Raw genomic sequence first — 18,658 nt, 5'->3', positions numbered from 1 at the left:
AAAGAAAACATTCGAGTTTATTTTTACTGATATTTATAGTAACTTGAAAATCATGGAATAGACCAAGTTTATATATATTGATTGTTCCATGAAGCATCTGAGTTTTCAGCACAAACCATAAACTAAGTGATGCAGTTAAGATGCCCAAGTAAGGCCCTGGCTGATTGGCTCAGAGGTAGAGCATTGGCCTGGCATGGGGATGTCCTGAGTTTGATTTCTGATCAGGGCACACAGGAGAAGCGCCCATCTGTTTCTCCACCCATCCCTCCTTGAGTTTCTTTCTCTTCCTGTCTTTCCCTTCTGTAGCCATGGCTCGATTGGAGCGAGTTGGCCCCAGGTGCTGAGGATGGCTCCATGGTCTCTGCCTCAGGTGCCAAGAAGAGCTTGGTTGTTAAGCAATGGAGCAACACCCCAGATGGGCAGAGCATTACCCCCTAGTGGGCTTTCTAGGTGGATCCGGTTGGGGCGCATGCAGGAGTCTGTCTCTCTGCTTCCCTGCTTCGGACTTAAGGAAAAATTAAAAACAAAAAAGCCCAAATAATATGAATTTGGTATTAATAATCCAGTTGAGGTTTTAGTTTTTATCCAAATGTGTGCAACTTCTGGATTCTATCCCTGGGTTTGGTTCTGAAAGTCTGAATGGATTTGCAGTTAGACTAAAACAATCTATATGCTGGCTGGGAGGTTGCTCCATAAATTAAGCATTTGTAGCTTTTGTGTCTCTTTAGAGGTTAGATGGAACTGGAGAGAGGTGCCCAGATGCAAATGGTCTAGAAAATTGGATGTAGTGGCCAGGAGTTACTATGGAGAAGATTTTCTGTCTTGGCACAGTTCTCTTAGAGATTGGGGCAAATAGCACACAGACCAGTAGGATGGCTTGAGCTCAGCTTTTAACGCTGCTGAAATTATTTTTCTGATGTAAGATGTAATCTCTAGCCTTTGAGATTTCTGCTGCCAGACTACTGATGGAGGACCTCGATTTGTGTACTTAGGGACTGTCATTCTCCAGTCCAGGCACTGAACTCAGTGAAAGCAATTGGGTGTTAGGGGAGACTGATGCCTCATTAAAGGGATCTATTTTGATTGAGTAGAGCAGCATTTAGCTGAGTCCTCCTCAGTGGTGTTCCAGAAGTTGCTGAGCTTATTACATATATCGATTATACCATCTTTGTACATTCATGAAAAGGATATTTAGCGTGGACATGATCAGCCAACAGAGAGAATAAATGCCTCACTAGAGCTTCATATGGATGACTCTTAGCCTTGTGAATGGTAACATCGAGTCAGTCCGGCTGGATTATTTTAATTGCTTGTGCACTGTATCATCGCAGATAGACCCAGTTGGAGCTCTAAGCTTAAGTAGGCACTAAAGCACAAAACCTAGCATCTTGTGGGTGGTTTGAAATGCCAAGTTTGTTTTTGCGAAGTCAGTAATGAAATATCTTTTTTAAAAAAAAAATGCAACCCCTGCTGAAATCTAAAGTCATGAAATTTAAGAGAACATGGAACTCACATATTGAGGCTGTGAACACTCTGGTTTAACCTGGGTGCTTTGTTTCAGATATATAAATTATACATTTAAGTGTCATTCAGAAATAACAGCTTCTAGGGAGAATGAGAAAGATTCTTTGAGCCACAGAGAAGGCTAGAATATATAGTTTTTCTAGCTCAGCCTAGGAAGTTCAGACTACCTTGCCAGATAGACATGCTTTTAAAATTCATTCAACAAACATTTATTAAGCTCTTACTCTATAGTGTAGGTTTCTTTTTTTGTATTTTTCCGAAGCTAGAAATGGGGAGAGATAGTCAGACAGACTCCCGCATGCGCCCGAACAGGATCCATCCGGCACGCCCACCAGGGGGCGATGCTCTGCCCCGCCGGGGCGTCGCTCTGCCGCGACCAGAGCCACTCTAGCGCCTGGGGCAGAGGCCAAGGAGCCATCCCCAGCGCCCAGGCCATCTTTGCTCCAATGGAGCCTCGGCTGCGGGAGGGGAAGAGAAAGACAGAGAGGAAGGAGAGGGGGAGGGGTGTAGAAGCAGATGGGCGCTTCTCCTGTGTGCCCTGGCTGGGAATCGAACCCGGGACTTCTGCACGCCAGGCTGATGCTCTACCACTGAGCCAACCGGCCAGGGCCTCTTTTTTTTTATTTAAAAATATTTTCACTTTATTGAGATAATCGACAGGTAACTGTCAGTTTAAAGTGTACAAAGGGCTGATTTGATACATTTATATATTATTACAAAATAATTGCCGCCATAGCTTTAGCTGCCACTTCCATCCTGTCATGTAATTAGCATTTCCTTTTGTGTTCAGGACATGTGAGATCTACCCTCTTTTTTTTTTTTTTTTTTTTTCTTTTTCTTTTTTTTTCATTTTTCTGAAGCTGGAAACAGGGAGAGACAGTCAGACAGACTCCCGCATGCGCCCGACCGGGATCCACCCGGCACACCCACCAGGGGCGGTGCTCTGCCCCCCAGGGGGGGGTGCTCTGCCCATCCTGGGCGTCGCCATATTGCGACCAGAGCCACTCTAGCGCCTGAGGCAGAGGCCACAGAGCCATGCCCAGCGCCCGGGCCATCTTTGCTCCAATGGAGCCTTGGCTGCGGGAGGGGAAGAGAGAGACAGAGAGGAAAGCGCGGCGGAGGGGTGGAGAAGCAAATGGGCGCTTCTCCTATGTGCCCTGGCCGGGAATCGAACCCGGGTCCTCCGCACGCTAGGCCGACGCTCTACCGCTGAGCCAACCGGCCAGGGCAGATCTACCCTCTTGGCAACATTGAAGTATGGGATACAGTATTATTAGCTAAAATCACCATGCTGTACATTAGATTTCCCAAACTTTTTAATCTTATAACTGGAAGTTTGTACCCATTAACCATTATCTATTTCCCTGGTAACCACCAATCTTCTCTCTCTCTTTTCAGATAGAGATGCTTCAAGGCACACACAAACATTAAGATCATTAACAAACACCTTGCTTCCAGATCTAGCAATTGATAAGTTCATAAAACACAGTCATTTGATATTAAGGCTTTAAATCTGCCCAAGTATAGTCATTATTTTCATGGGTTAATGTCTATAATAACAACAACACCTTACACTTAGATATTGATTTGATATTATAGCCTAGAAAGTGTTTTCATTCATTATCCAAAATCTGGGCTGACAAGTAACCTTGAAGTTACTTTTCATATTAAATGTCAGAAGACAATCACAGTGTCATTTGATTTTATAGAGAAAGAATCTGTCACTAGCAAAATTTATAAAGTAAATTATGCATTGATTTTTAAAGAATACTCCTGCAAAAGGGAAAATTAAGAAGGGAGACCCTTGTAGCTGATTTAGCTTTTTGTGTGGTGTGGTTGACAAATTACTTCTTTGCTGAGAATTTGCTTTACCTGAGGATAAGAGTCATGTTAAGACACATCATCAGGATCAGAAAGCAATTCTAATTTACATTAATCTGAGCTGCAAACGGTCAATTGTTTTCATTTTCAAAATCTTTTCATAGCTGTTTTTGTGCAGTACCTTTCAATATTTTTGTATTAGTGTGGGATAGACTTTGCAGAAGAATATGCTAAAATTGACTTTCGTTTGTAAGCAAAACTGACAAATACCTTTATTCTTACTATCTTTAAGTTACAAATGTCTGAAGGCCTGTCATAATTGTATGTGCATTACAATTTTTGAACCTGATTTGAAAAATGAACATGACTCTAGGGGAGGTGGGGCAAAGGCTGGCAGTAAATGGCTAGTGCAAACAGAATTTGATTTATGTGTTCTTTTCAAATAGTTATTGATTATATAAATAAGTAGCCTATGCATTTCTTTCAGAACTTTGCAGAAAACACCATGAATGAACTCCTTGGCTGGTATGGCTATGATAAGGTTGAACTGAAAGATGGTGAAGATATTGAATTCAGGAGCTACCCTACAGATGGAGAGAGCCGGCAGCACATTTCTGTTCTCAAAGGTAATGACATTTAACGGCCCTTTGTTCATGCCAAGAAGGATTAACTATCTCAACCCGCCAGAACCAAGTTGCTTTGGGACTCATTTTGTTGATTATGCCAATGGTTGATTTACATGTGCATCCCCAGTAGTGCTTTCCCATAAGCAGAATTCCAAAGAATATAAGAACACAACATAAAACATAAACAGACACAGCTTGATCTCTTTCCAGCAATGGGACAACTAGATAGGCCTTAAGTGCTGTAGTCCTGCCCACAAATTTATAGAAAGGGGCAATATTTGCTAACTTCTAGTTTCTTAAACCCTTTGGTATAGGAATTGTTGGGGACTGGTGCTTTCTGTTAAGTGAGTATCATGGTTACTTTGGTAACGCTCCTGAGTTTGTTTTTTGTGTATGTATGGGAATTCTAAAGGGAAGTCCCATTTCTGTTTTCTGTTTGAAGTTTGCACCATTCTCACATCCCCAAACCTGTGCATAGAGTAAGTAGAAGAGTAAGAAAGTAAGGAATAAGGCCCTGGCTGGTTGGCTCAGTGGTAGAGCGTCGGCCTGGTGTGCAGGGGACCCGGGTTCAATTCCCGGCCAGGGCACATAGGAGAGGCGCCCATTTGCTTCTCCACCCCCCCCTTCCTCTCTGTCTCTCTCTTCCCCTCCCTCAGCCAAGGCTCCATTGGAGCAAAGATGGCCCGGGCGCTGGGGATGGCTCCTTGGCTTCTGCCCCAGGCGCTAGAGTGGCTCCGGTCTCGCAGAGCGACGCCCCGGAGGGGCAGAGCATTGCCCCCTGGTGGGCAGAGTATCGCCCCTGGTGGGCGTGCCGGGTGGATCCCAGTCAGGCGCATGCGGGAGTCTGTCTAACTGTTTCTCCCCGTTTCCAGCTTCAGAAAAGTACAAAATAAAAATAAAAAAAATAAAAAAGAAAGTAAGGAATAAGATGATTGGATCCTGTATTATTCTATAAGAAGTCCCTTGAAGCCCCAGTTAAAGAGCAGAAATTAGAGCCTTGACAGAGTTGAATTAACACTTGATTCTACCATTGGTCACAGTGCCAGATAGCTAAAGCTGAGAACCATTGGTGGGTGGCGGTAAGGATACTGAACTTATGAACCTAAATCTGGAAAAAATGTTTGTCCAAGGAAAGAAGAGGAATATGTGAAGAAGCAACCCATTTGGGGAACTTGAATAACGTGGTAAAACTAATTGTGTGTCATCATTGACAATTTGATCGATATTTACATTGCATTCAAAGTCTATTGGCATAAAATACCTGTTCATGCATTTTGTTTCCAGTCTCTAAGATAGCGCTTTTCCTTATATGCCAAGCCACGAAATATAAATTAGCTGTCTCCTGCAGGCATGTGGAATTGAACGTATGTGACAAATTTTATGTTAAGCTTGCTATGCAATTGTACATATCATGTATGGCAATAGTATCAATTTCACTGTAAATGAAAATACAAGTTGTAAGTTATATTCTATAAACTAATAACTCATAAAAATACTTGGTCTAGGTAATAATCTTTGCCTCTGGGGAACCATTGTGCCAGGATATGCATCTAGAAAAAAAAAGTTGTTTTCTGTGATTGAGGTTTTTTTTTTTAAATTTTAATGATTGACATGCAAAGATAAATTTCATAGTTTATATCATTGTAACATTTTAAATTTTCATTTAAAAAATTTTAATTAATGGGTTAATTTAATGGGTCTACCCCATGCAGCAAGGGTTTTGTTTCTGATTATTTATTTCTTTCATGTTGATTCTTTTTAAAAAAATTTTTTCTTAAGTGAGAAGCAGGGAAGCAGAGAGACACACTCCTGCATGTGCCCCAACTGGGATCCACCCAGCAAACCCACTAGGGGGCGATGCTCTGTTGGTCAGCAACCAAGCTATTTTAGCACCTGAGGAGAGGCCATGGAGCCATCCTCAGCACCTAGGGCCAACTTGCTTCAACCAAGCCATGGCTGCAGGAAGAGAAGAGAGATAAGGGAGAGGGGGAGGAGTGGAGAAGCAGATGGTTGCTTCTCCTGTGTGCCCTGATTGGGAATCAAACCTGGGACATCCACAAGCCAGGCTGACACTCTACCACTGAGCCAACTGGCTAAGGCTCATGTTGGGTCTTTTGATTATATTACGAACCAAGTTTATAATAGACTGGGACCTAGTTACAGTGCTGGGTGGGAGGCACACTGTTTAAGCTTCCCCCTGGTAGACAGAGGGCAATGCCTGCTATGTATCAGTTGTATGTGGAAAAGGTTAATTGCCTCTTAATTTTCTATGGGCTTTTACAGTGCTAAAATTCATCATCATGATATAATTGGGATGTTAGTAATCATGGTAGGGCAAATTATAAAGGAGCCCATTGGAAATTCATGGTAAAAAGCCTAAAAAGGTCCTAGATGTTCTATAGAGTTCTGATAAAGTATGTAAAGGTTTGCAAGGAAAATTTGTTTTGTTACAAGGCTATTTTACTTGAGAAAATGTCATAAGAAAAATAAGTTCTTTTGTCATATTGAATGTGATTTTTTTCTTTTACAGAAAATTCTTTGCCAAAACCAAAATTACCTGAGGACAGTGTTATTTCACCATACAATATAAGCACAGGCTATTCAGGGCTTGCTGCAGGAAATGGACTCAGTGATTCACCTGCAGGGTCAAAGGATCATGGCAATGTGCCCATTATTGTACCTTTAATTCCACCACCTTTCATAAAGCCACCAGCGGGTAAGTCATCACTGGAGTTTCCAACAATAACAACTCAGAGAAAGATGTTTTAACTATCTTATAAATAGTTTTTAAGCTCAACTTAATTTTGAAAAAGACTGTTTTAGAAACACTGTAGATAAGAAATGTTAGTGCATGTGTTCTTTAAAGTAGTATTGCTATATTAAGCAAATTCCCCAATCTATGGTTTAGGCTATAAACTGTCAACCTACAATAAACTTTTTCTACCACTGGCTACAAAACGTTACTTTCCATCTCTGAAATCATCTGTTTAAAATAACAAAGAATGAAATAATTAAAAAAAATAAGATATATACTGACTGGTTAGCAAGAAAAAAAGCATTGTTGGTGGCATCCTGAGGACCAGGTCTCTTCTGTAGGTTTCTAAAGGAAGGGGCAGTTTTGTAAAGGGTGTGTGGTAGGCTTATTCTTCAATGTTCCTCCTAAATCCACACTTAAGAAACAACCTAGATCAGTGTTTTTCAACTACTGTATAATCATTGGGTCTATAATCTTTATACAACATCAGTGTGGTTAACTCTTTGGGGACCAGCACAAAATTTTTGGCAGATCGGTCCGTGGACTGGAAGTTGACCTAACCATCTCTGCCATAGAGTTCTTTCTATTTCTTAGAAAGCTCTTTGAGAGCTTTAAAAAAAATATGGAGATCTGAATTTCACCTGCATGAAAATACAATCAGTTCTTTTATAGTTCCAGAAAATTAGATGCAGTGTATTAACTTGATGGCAGTGGGCGGAGCATGATGTGATATTACAAGCTAGGTTTCAGATATGTTCTACACAGGAAAAGAAGTTCAATAATATTGTATCTGGCTGGCTGTAAAGTGTTGGGATTATGTTAGAAGACTTAATTGCCACTGGCTTATTTTTTTGCATATTGAACAATGATAACTACTGAGTTTTGATAGCAGTACTTATTATAATTTCCTAAAGCTAATGATTGTATTTTTTTTTTTTAGGGAAAGTAGATGTTGGTTATGTTTTTATAACAATGAAGATACTTGTAGATATAAATTTCTGGGCTTATGCTATAGATAGTTGGACTGTATTCTAAGTGTTAGTAGCATTTTCTTTCATTCTCCTGTTGGCCTAGTACATTTTAGCAGTAAGTGTCCTTCCATTCTGAGGTTCTCAGATATGTCACTAAAATCCATTCACCTGTCAAATTCACTTGTCATTGTGTTTGCTAACTAATTACTAGCATAATTTGTGTATCATGTAAAATTTGCCTTTTTTATGCTCCATTCTCCTTTGTTTGGTTGTTTTTGTGATACAGAGGGTCCCAAATTCATCTCCCAAGGGCCAAAGACCTATTTTGCACAGGCCAAACGAAAAGAAGAGGCGTGACAAACTTTATAAATGTAAGGTTCATGTTTGAGTGTATGTCCAGTGGCTTAGGTGAGTGATGATGATGATGAGGGTATCATTAAGGCAGTGTGACTAAGTGAAAAGAACACAGCCTTCAGATTCAGACGGCTTGGGTTAAAATCTAAGCTTTGTCACTTACCAGCTCTGTGAACATCGACAAATTATGTAAGCTCTCTTCTCGGTTTCCCTGTCTGTAAAATGGGACCACAGTTGCAACTCAGGGGATTGGCCACATCTCTGAGATGAGAAAATGCATGCAATGCTACCTACCTAACATGGAGCCTGCCATACAAAAGCCATTTAGTTTTTTCTTTTTTTCAGTTTTTCGTCAGCCTTACAGTTAGTTATCATGCACATAATTTGTGCATAAAACGGTATGCATCCAAATGCAAATTCCCTTCTAGGATTTATTTGAGCAAAAGCAAACAGCTTTAGAAATTAGCATAGCTGAGGCTAACATGAGTTTGGCATGCCAAAAAACCTGCCCTGGAGTTTCCTGCTGGGCCAGCCACGTGGAATTCAAGCACACAGCTCCTATTTAATTCTAATTCCACATCAGATCAGGAAATAAATATGCAAAGGGATAGAGGCCAAAAATTGAGCCTTGGAAGTCTTAGGCATAGTAACTGAGGAATTAGAAGCCAGAGTAACAGAACACCAGTCAGTTTATGCTGTCTCCCATGCAACTCTAAGGCGCTCATCTGTTCAAAGCAAAATGTAGGGAAGGACATGTTTAATTTTCTGTATCTGCTCTAAACTTGACTTGATCCTACTCCAGGATGCTATATGACAAAAATACAGAAAGGTTCTCTGCTTTCAAGGGCCTGTCTCCATAGTTTCTAAGCAGAAATTTACAGGAGAAAGGAATTTTAATTTTGTCATATTATCTAGTTCAAGGATTAGCAAACTTTTTCTGTATAGGGTTGGAGAGGAAGTTAGGCTTTGGAGCTCTGCTGTCTCTATCACAACGACTGAAGTCCACTGTGATAGCAGGAAAGCAGCCATAGGTGATACATAAACAAACGGCATGGCTGTGTTCCAATAAAATTTTGTTTTTAAAAAGACAGTGAGCAGAGTTTGGCTCAGGGTCCATAGTTTGTTAACCCTTGCATAAGGGTAAGATTGGTAGAAGTCTCATGATAACTAGAAGGTGAATGGAATTGCTAAGAGTCAGGCTGTGAGCTTTGCTGAAGTCCTCTGTGGAATATCTTAAGGGATAGCAACAAGGGCCAGAAAATAGTGGGATTTTCAGGGGATGTGGTGAGCTCTGACACGTAGTGGGTGTTCCACCAATATTTGTTGAATAAATGAATGCCATTCACGTTCCCATTGTACATACGTAAGACAGCACAGGCTACTTTGTTGTTCACTGCGAAAATGCTATTATCTTGTCTGAATCAGTTCCAACTTGTCCAACCTTGACCGTAGTGTCCCAGATAGTCATGTGAGTAATTATCCATGTATAAATAGCGTTCACACATTATCCAAAAACTTCCACCTAGTTAATCATTTCAATTCTTTCTTTTGCTAAAGGTTTTACCAGAGTTGTTATTCAGGGTAATGGAGTTGAGGCACACTCACTGTCAGTTTTATAGCTGTCTGTAGGTTCACATGGCATTCCTGAGGGGAGCTAGTAAACGGTAGAAGCAAAAGGTCAGGTTAGAAGCAAAAGGCCTCTTGGTGATCAGCCCTGAATAATTTAGAGTTGACCACATCATGCAAGTAATCCACCTCTCTGGATCGAGAAGATGACAATCACACGTCTGCTTTGGATTCCTGGAAAGAAAATAACTAATAGTGTTCCAGTTACTGTTGTACTATAAACTGGCTATGTGAAAATGCTAATAATATCTCTGTTTGTATTAAATCCTTCATAGTTTATGAAACCCATTCATAATTATTATTTTATTTAATTTGAACTTTACAATAACCCTGGGAAATAGCACTGTAGATTTTATTAAATAAAAAACATAAGCTCAAATAGGTTAAATGGCTTTCTCAAGGTCATGTGGTTTCTAAGTACTTAAGCCAAGGCTAGTACTAAGTCTTCTGACTCCTAATCCATACTCTTTTAATTAAAATTTCTTTTTATTTTTTTATCAACTGATTTTAGAGAGAGAAAAAGGGAGAGAGAAGGAGAGGAAGAGGGAGAAGCATATATTTGTTGTTCATTCATTGGTCACTTCCTGTTTGTGCCCTGCTGGGGGATCGAACCCACGAGCTTGGTGTTTCAGAATGATGCTCTAACCAACTGCGCTAGCCAGCCAGGGCCCCAGTGCTCTTTTTAATATAAAGTTGTACTTTCAGTAACTTTATATTAACTTCTCTAGACTGTACAAAACCTCTCTAGACTATATCAGAATAAGAATACTTATTAATCTGCTACTTCAGATTCCCCAGTGATAGGGGATGCAACTTGTTTCTGCAAAAGGCTATTTTTTACAGTTGACATCTCTTGGGAGACTCAATGAGTCATCTAACTCTGAGAGTCTGTGTATCTGTGAACTGGGATGATCCAGGACGGGTAGAACCCTAGCGTGGTTTGAAAATGACTGCCGTCCTGAGGCCAGGTGCTGCTTCTCTGTCTGGTCAGGCACTGGCTTTGGAGCCCGTTGCGTATGCCCAGGCAGGATTTGCCGTCCTGAGGCCAGGTGCTGCCTCTCTGTCTGGTCAGGCCCTGGCTTTGGAGCCCGTGGCGTGTGCTCAAGCAGGCACTCCCCTGGAGCCCATCCGCATTGGGCAGGCAGCGGGCCTGGTGGAATACTCGTGATTGGGAACGTGGTGATACCACCCGCTCTTGGATTTCCATTCTCCTTTTGCACAGCGACATCCAGAAGTGTGGATGTAGCTTACTTCTGGGCCTGGGGAACTGCATTTCTGTTCCTGCCCCGCGGTGGTTACCACAAGCATTGCCCCCCACCCTCTTTGGCTGGACATGTTTGCATCCGATTTTGCCCAATTTCTGCAGCTAAGCTGCCCCTCCCCACTCGCAGACAGAATTGGCCCTTGGTGTTGGGTTTGTGACATCACAGTTGTTACTATGGTAATAGACTTGTTATAAACACAGGATAATAGCCGTGATTTTGCCTTTTTTTTTCCCCCTTTCCAAAGCAGTGAAGGTAATCACCACGATCCTTAAATAAGAATCACAGATTATTTTGTAGACTCTGGGACGTGAACAGAATAAGGTTTTGCCGTGCAGTGCAGCCATTAAAGAAAACTCAAAGCAATGTTATATGGATAATATTAAAAAATAATTGAAAGTACTAACCAACTCTTTCTTTTTATGCAAACATTCCTTTATCCTTTTAGTTTGAATGAGTATGAGAACCTCTTTCTTTGCTAATTTAAAAAATCACAGCATGAGCCTAGTCTGAAGTGGCAGAGTATCTATCAGCAAGAGTTTTGAAAGATAACTCAGGTTAATTATATTGTAACCTTGCTGTAATTCTTCTCATATTAGAGATTTTAAAATGAATTCAACCCTTTGGGACTTCATTCAAATAAGATTGTGCCAGTAAATGACTTACAGCATGGAGTGTAAGAACCGTATTACAGTGAATCTTCATCAGAATATTAGGCCTGCCCTTCACCCCTGCAAGTTTGACTATTGAAGTAAAGACATTCAAAGTGCATTTTAAATATAACATTTTTTTTTTTTTACAAGGACCTTATATTGGTTCTAACTGCTTTACAAGTGAACTAGCACTTGGCTTCATTGGTCGGACATCGTCCTCTGCAGTGCCTGGGCGGGGCTGGCTTTCCCACTTTGTCTACCTCCGATCAAAGTAACCATTTGAGACTTGAACCAGGATTTTTATATCTCAGCCTTAAATTTGCCCAATGACAACATTTTGCTCTCAAGAATTTAAAAAAATCAATGAAACTATTAGTGTAATTATTTTTGTTCCCAAGGAAAAGATGAAATGCAGCAACTTTAAATGCAGGTTTCTGAGCTCTGCTGCAGACAACACTATGTGTCTAGGAAATGACATTTTAGATCTGAGTCTCCTGACTGGTTTTCCCAGAGGCTTCCAACTTGCCTCTTCTATGTCCAGAATCCCCCTAAGTCCCTGAATACTTTGAAATGAAATGAAATGTGGAAAGAGGAGGGAATATATTTCTCTGGATGCATAAATGTGTAGCAGTTTTGAATAAAATGTCTTTTACCTCAAATGGTAAATGATCATATTCTTATTCCCATAAGAATAAGACTATGTTCCCATGTGTGAGGTGCAGGGATAGGTCCACACGGGACTTGCAGGTTTGCGTGGAGGGAGATGAGGTCGAGTTCCTGAGACCAGCTTGATTTCCTGTGTGCAGGAGCGGTTTGCCTTTCTTTGAAAACAATGACCATTTCCTGTCTTCCAGGATGGTTTGCTTTCAGTGAGCTTTCCAAATTTGTGTTCAGTCATAGTCATGGAAATATGATATATTTTTTCAGGCAAATCTTGAAATTCTTAAGGGGTTATAAGAACTGGGCTCTAAGGAACCATTAGCTTAACGGAAAATGTGGAAACATTCACGTGACCTGCTAAGCTCTATGTACAAAGCTGAGTAACCCACAGTTAATAAGCATGTTACTTTTTGGCTCTTATAATTCTTACATAGAGTCATACTTGCAGGGAAGTGGGAATCAGAATGTGGTTTGCATTATGATCGTTATTTATTTTATCTGTTATTCAATATTCTTGGGGCTTACATATGAATTCTGTATTCCAAATAGCCATTGAGAAAACAGGATTTAATAAAAATGGCTTTGCCACTTATTTATGTGTCCAACTTTTAAAATATGATTATTAAATAAAATTACCTAGAGTTAATGGGATTTGGACGACTTACTATTTATGTAGCAGATACATTTCTCCAAAAAAAAAAAAAAAAAAAGAAGAGAGAAGAGGTTCACTGAACCCTCAGACTTGGAGATTTCCAAACCCCTTAGGACAAGAACAGGAGGAATTATAGTGAATGGCAAGATAGGAGTAGTTAATAGTAATGATATAATCTTGTCACAGCTAATGTTTAATGAGCACTTGTTATGGGGCAGGCATTGTTTAAGTAGATTACCTCATTTAATTTTCTTAACAAGTCCTTGTGAGTGCTATATATTATTAACCTTGCTTTACAGTTGAGGAAACTGAGACTCAGAAAAGCTAAGCAACTTTCCTGAAGTCATATAGCTAATAAGTGGCAGAGCTGATATTTGAACTTAGGTATGATGTCTCCTTAACTCATATTCATAGCCATTGGATTATCAAAAATGCTATGTCAGTTTTTCAAAGTTACATATGTATTTACTGAATGTTTTTCACATTGCACCAGATAAGACAAATTTATATATCATCATCCTTGACCACCAAGAACTTAAAGTGTACTTGGAACATAATTTAGAAAACCATTCTAGTTTGACTTTGGAAAGTATGATATAATTTCTGGAGCACTGGATGGTGCATGGTGGGGGTAAAAGGGTAGTTGAAGCAGAGTAGCAGAAGGTCTATAGGCAGATTATCAAGACTTGCTATAGTTGTATGGTTAGGAAATGGGATCTAAAACACAATGTAGACTAGGCTAGAAGAGTCATTTAAAATTCAGAGTAATTACAAAGGACACAAAAGTCCTAAAAATCGTTACTATGATATGGGTCCTATTTTATCTTTCTTTATTTATATAGGGTGTCTTAAAAATCACGGACCAAACTTCAGTATGTTCAATCATTCTTTTTTTTTTTAATTTTTATTAATTTTAATGGGGTGACATCATCAATCATTCTTAATGCCAAATGGAATGTGTGATTTGACTGGAAAGATTACTAAACACAAGAATCAGGAGAACTGGGTTGTTAATGACAGCTTTGCCATTTACTGGCTGGATAATCTTAGAGAAGTCACTTAGCTTCTCTGAACCTCAGTTTCTTTGTTTGAAAAATATTTTATTTAGTTTAGGTAATCTGTAATTTCCCTACATTTATTAAATTCTGATTTATGACTCATATAGTGAATTTCCCTTCTGATTTTATGATTTGAAAAGGTCTGTTTTAATTATGTCATAATATGTATTTGTTAACTGATTGAATTTTTTTCTGTAGTACAGATTATAGTTTCTTTTCTTTTTTAAAAATTTTTCTTAATTTTTAAAAATTTTATTTAGAAAATTAACTTTAATGGGGTGACATTGGTCAATAAGAGTACATAGGTTTCAGGTAAACATTTCTATAGCATCTGAACTGTTGATTATGTTCTATACCCATCACCCAGAGTCAAATCATTTTCTGTCACCTTATATTTGTCTCTCTTTACACCTTTCCTACCACTCCCTCCTCAGCCCTCCTCCCCCTCACCCTCTTCCCCCTGGTAACCACTTCACTTTTATCTATGTCCATGAATCTCACTTTTATATCCCACCTATATGTGATTTTTCTGATTTACTTATTTCACTTAATATAATGTTCTCAAGGTCCATCCATGTTGTCGTAAATGTCACTGTCATCATTTCTTATGGCTGAGTAGTATTTCATTGTATATATGTACCACATCTTCTGTGTGTGTGTGTGACAGAGACAGAGACAGAGACAGAGAGAGGGGCAGATAGGGACAGAGAGACAGGAAGGGAGAGAGATGAGAAGCATCAATTCTTCGCTGTGGCACCTTAGTTTTTCATTGACTGATTTCTCATATGTGTCTTGACCTGAGGGCTACAGCAAAGCGAATGACCTCTTGCTTAAGCCAGCAACCTTAGGCTCGAGCCAGTGACCATGGGCTTCAAGCCATTGGCCTGATGAGCCTGTGCTCAAGCCGGTGACCTCGGGGGTTTCAAACCTGGGTCCTCTGCGTCCCAGTCCTATGCTCTATCTACTGCGCCACCTCCTGGTCAGGCTGTACCATATCTTCTTTATCCAGTCCTCTATCGAGAGGCTCTTTGGTTGTTAACTGAACATATTTAAAACAATTCAATTGTGTATGTAGTTACGGCAGCTAAGAGACTGATAAAACATTTATACTACTCAGGACAACTTTCAGTGATTGTTAATTTTTAGTCTGGTTGAGTGAGTAATTGAAATAAATAATAGATTTAGAATTTATATAAAGTTCCAAAAATGTGAAATGTGAGTGAATAAAAAGATTATATCACATGTATGTTATTAGACCAAATCATCTGATGTTACACATAAGTACTGATCATTGTAAGTAATTCCAGGAATTTCTGCAAAGGAGAAGTCACATTATGTCTAATTTAATTTACCAAAACAAGGATAGGAAGAAATAGAAAATCTGAATAGTCCTACATCTATTAAAGAAATTAAATAATTAAATCATTTTTACAAAGAATATTCTAGACCCAGATAGCTTCAGCAGTAAATTCTACCAAACATTGAAGGGAAAAATAAAAACCAAACTCACAGAAACTCTCAGAGAATAGACGAATAAGAAACACTTTCACTCATTTTCTAATCCCAGCATGATCTTGATCCCATCACATGACAAGGGTATTAGAAGTAAAGAAAATAATAATTTAATGTTACATTAAAATGGAAAGCTTGTATTCATTATTAATGCTGACTCAAAAATTCTGAACATAATCATAGCAAACCAGGGCCCGTGAGATATATATGATATATATATGATATATAATATACATATGTATGTATGTATATAAAGGATAATATACATCATGACTAATTAGGATTCTTTTTAGGAATGCAAGGTTGATTTTAAATGTAAAAATTAGTCAATATAATTATCCACATTAACAGAATAAAATGAAATTTCATACAGTATTTTCGATAGATGTAGAAACATAATTTGATAAAATTTAACACAATAAGTAATAAAATTCTTGACAAAATAGGAATAGAATGGAACTTCCTTAATGTGACAAAAAGTACCCACAAAAACTTATAGCAAACATCATACTTCATAGTGAAATATTGGAAGCTTTTCTCTTCTTTAATGGTGAAGTACTGAAAGCTTTTCCCTTCTTTAATGGTGAAATATTCTAAACTTTTCTCTTGAGATTAAAGCATGAAATAAAGATGACCACTAAATAAGCCATTAGAGAAAGACAAGTACCATAATTTCACTCATATGTAGAATCTAATGAACAAAATGAACTAATAGGCAAAATAGAGACAGAGTCATATATAGAGAGAAGGGTGAAAGATGTAAGAGGAAGCTGGGCAAGGGAAATGGAGGGATGGAGTAAAAAGGACAAAAAAACCTCATGGGCAAGAACAACAGTGTGGTAATTGCTGGGAGAAGGGGAGGTAGAGGAGAGTTTGGGGAAATAAATGGTGATGGATGAAAACTTGACTTATGGGGGTGAACACACAATACTGTATACAGAAATGTGTTGTAGAATTGGGCACTTGAAACCTGTGTAATTATGTTAACTGGTGTCACCCTAATAAATTAAATTAATAAAAAAGACCACTCTTACCACTCTATTTAATTTTGTCTAATTACATACTGTATTTCCCTATGTATAAGACGCTCCAATGTATGACGCACCTTAATTTGGGGGTCCAAAATTTGAAAAAAATAAATGTATTACATAAGGTTATTGAACTCAAGTTTTATTCATCATAAAATTCATGCAAGCGTGAAAAAGCAGGAAATGCAAGTAAAAAAACTACAACCACTGTATAAGACTCACCCAGTTTTTAGACCCCAAAATTTTCAAAAAGGTTCCATCTTAAACATGGGGAAATATGGAAGATAAGGTGATAAGGCAAGAAAAAGAAACAAAAAAATATAAGATTTGAAAGGCCCACCAATATAGAGGCAAACATTGGAGATATTGTGGGTTTGATTCCAGACCACCACACTAGAGTAAATATTGCAATAAAGAGAATGTTTTGTGTCCAAGTGTATATAAAAGTTATGTTTATACTGCACTGTAGCCTGTTAGGTGTGCAATAGCATTATGTCTTTAAAAAAGTACATATCTTAAATCTTAATTTAAAAATACTTCATTGCTAGTGGAGGGTCTTGCCTGGATATTGATGAAAATGCAGTATCTGCAAAGCACAATATAATGAAGTGCATTAAAAAAAGGTATGCCTAGTATGCTTAATGAGAGCACTAGTCAAGGTCTCTAACACAATATAATCCATTATATTTCTATATACCAACTACAAAAAATTAAAAACAAAACTTAAAAATATCTATAAATACCACTTGCCTGACTAGGTGGTGGTTCAGTGGATAGAGTGTCGAACTGGGACGCAGAGGACCCAGGTTCGAAGCCTCAAGGTCATCGGCTTGAGCGTGGGCTCAGCTGGTTTCACCAGCTTGAGCCCAAAGTCGCTGCCTTGAGCAAGGAGTCACTCGCTCTGCTGTAGTCCCCTGGTCAGGGCACATACGAGAAAGCAATCAGTGAACAACTAAGGTGACAAACAAAGAATTGAAGCTTCTTATCTCTCATTCTTCCTGTCTATCTGTCCCTCTCTGTTTCTCTCTCTGTCTCTGTCACACACACACACACACACACACACAAATCTACATATACCACTTAAAATAGCATCACCATCAAATACCCAGGGGGTGAAAAATCTAACAAAAAATATGTGCAAGTTATTATACAGAGAACTATATAGACATCGCTGAGAAGAATAAAAAAGAAGTGGAGGGACACACCATGTTTATGGATTGAAGACTGAAAGTTCTGAAAAAGGCAGATTCTTCCTAAATTGATCCATATAGTTAACTCAATGCTATAAAAATCCCAGCATAAAATTTTGGAAATTAAAATGCTGTTTTTAAAATTTACATGGAGCCTGACCTGTGGTGGCACAGTGGATAAAACATCGACCTGGAATGCTGAGATGGCTGGTTCAAAACCCTGGGCTTGCCTGGTCAGAGCACATCTGGGAGTTGATGCTTCCTGCTCCTCCCCCTTCTCTCTCTGTCTCTCTAAAATAATATAAATAAATAATTAAATAAATAAATAGAAATAATTAATTAATTAAAATTTACATGGAGGTGCAATGGGGCAAGAATAGCCAAGACAAATTGAAGGAAAAAAAAAATGGAAGATCTACACTACCAGATCTCAACAGTTATTATAAGACTATAATAATTAAATAATTTTATTTTGTTATTAGTGTTAATTGTTGGTACTGTTGTTATTCTGCTTTTGACCATACTTCAGCCCTTAAGATTACTTTGCAGCCTTCTAAGATCAAGTGTAGTACTTGTTTAAAATAGCCTTTAAGAACCCATTTCTATATATTTGAGGCAAAAAGAAGAAATAATACTTTCTGTTTCTCATGTCAATTCTCTTCTGTTTTAATTTTTTTAAAAAAGAAACTGCAATTGTGAAATACATTACATGTTGGAAAAGGCTTGTCTTTACTATGTAAAACATAAGTGTATTCTTTTACAAATAGTGATTCTTACTGACTCACAGCTTCTTGCCTTCAAGAGGTAACCACTTTTTGTAGTCATCCTGCTTTATTTTCTTATATAGTTTTAACTATATAAGATGCCCCCCCCCCCAGAAATATAGTTTATTTTTCTTACTTTTGGATTTTTATAGGAAAATGAAATTATTTTAGCTCACTTTTTTTTTTTTAATTTAATTATAAA

The 18,658-nt window shown here is 38.6% G+C and overlaps 1 protein-coding gene across 2 annotated transcripts in view; it reads left to right on the top strand.

Moving 5' to 3' along the window:
* The window catches only part of SOBP (sine oculis binding protein homolog), a 172,368-nt gene that overhangs the window by 11,161 nt on the left and 142,549 nt on the right, over positions 1 to 18,658 (top strand). For both annotated transcript variants that reach the window (XM_066373543.1, XM_066373541.1), the window contains exons 2-3: positions 3,833 to 3,971; positions 6,502 to 6,687. In XM_066373543.1, coding sequence (XP_066229640.1) covers positions 3,833 to 3,971; positions 6,502 to 6,687 — 325 coding nt within the window. The remainder of the gene's footprint in view (positions 1 to 3,832; positions 3,972 to 6,501; positions 6,688 to 18,658) is intronic.

This window comes from Saccopteryx leptura, chromosome 3, assembly GCF_036850995.1.
Source record: "Saccopteryx leptura isolate mSacLep1 chromosome 3, mSacLep1_pri_phased_curated, whole genome shotgun sequence".
Lineage (NCBI taxonomy): Eukaryota > Metazoa > Chordata > Mammalia > Chiroptera > Emballonuridae > Saccopteryx > Saccopteryx leptura.
The sequence above is the reverse complement of the archived record's forward strand: the minus strand, read 5'-3'. Positions and strand labels throughout refer to the sequence as shown.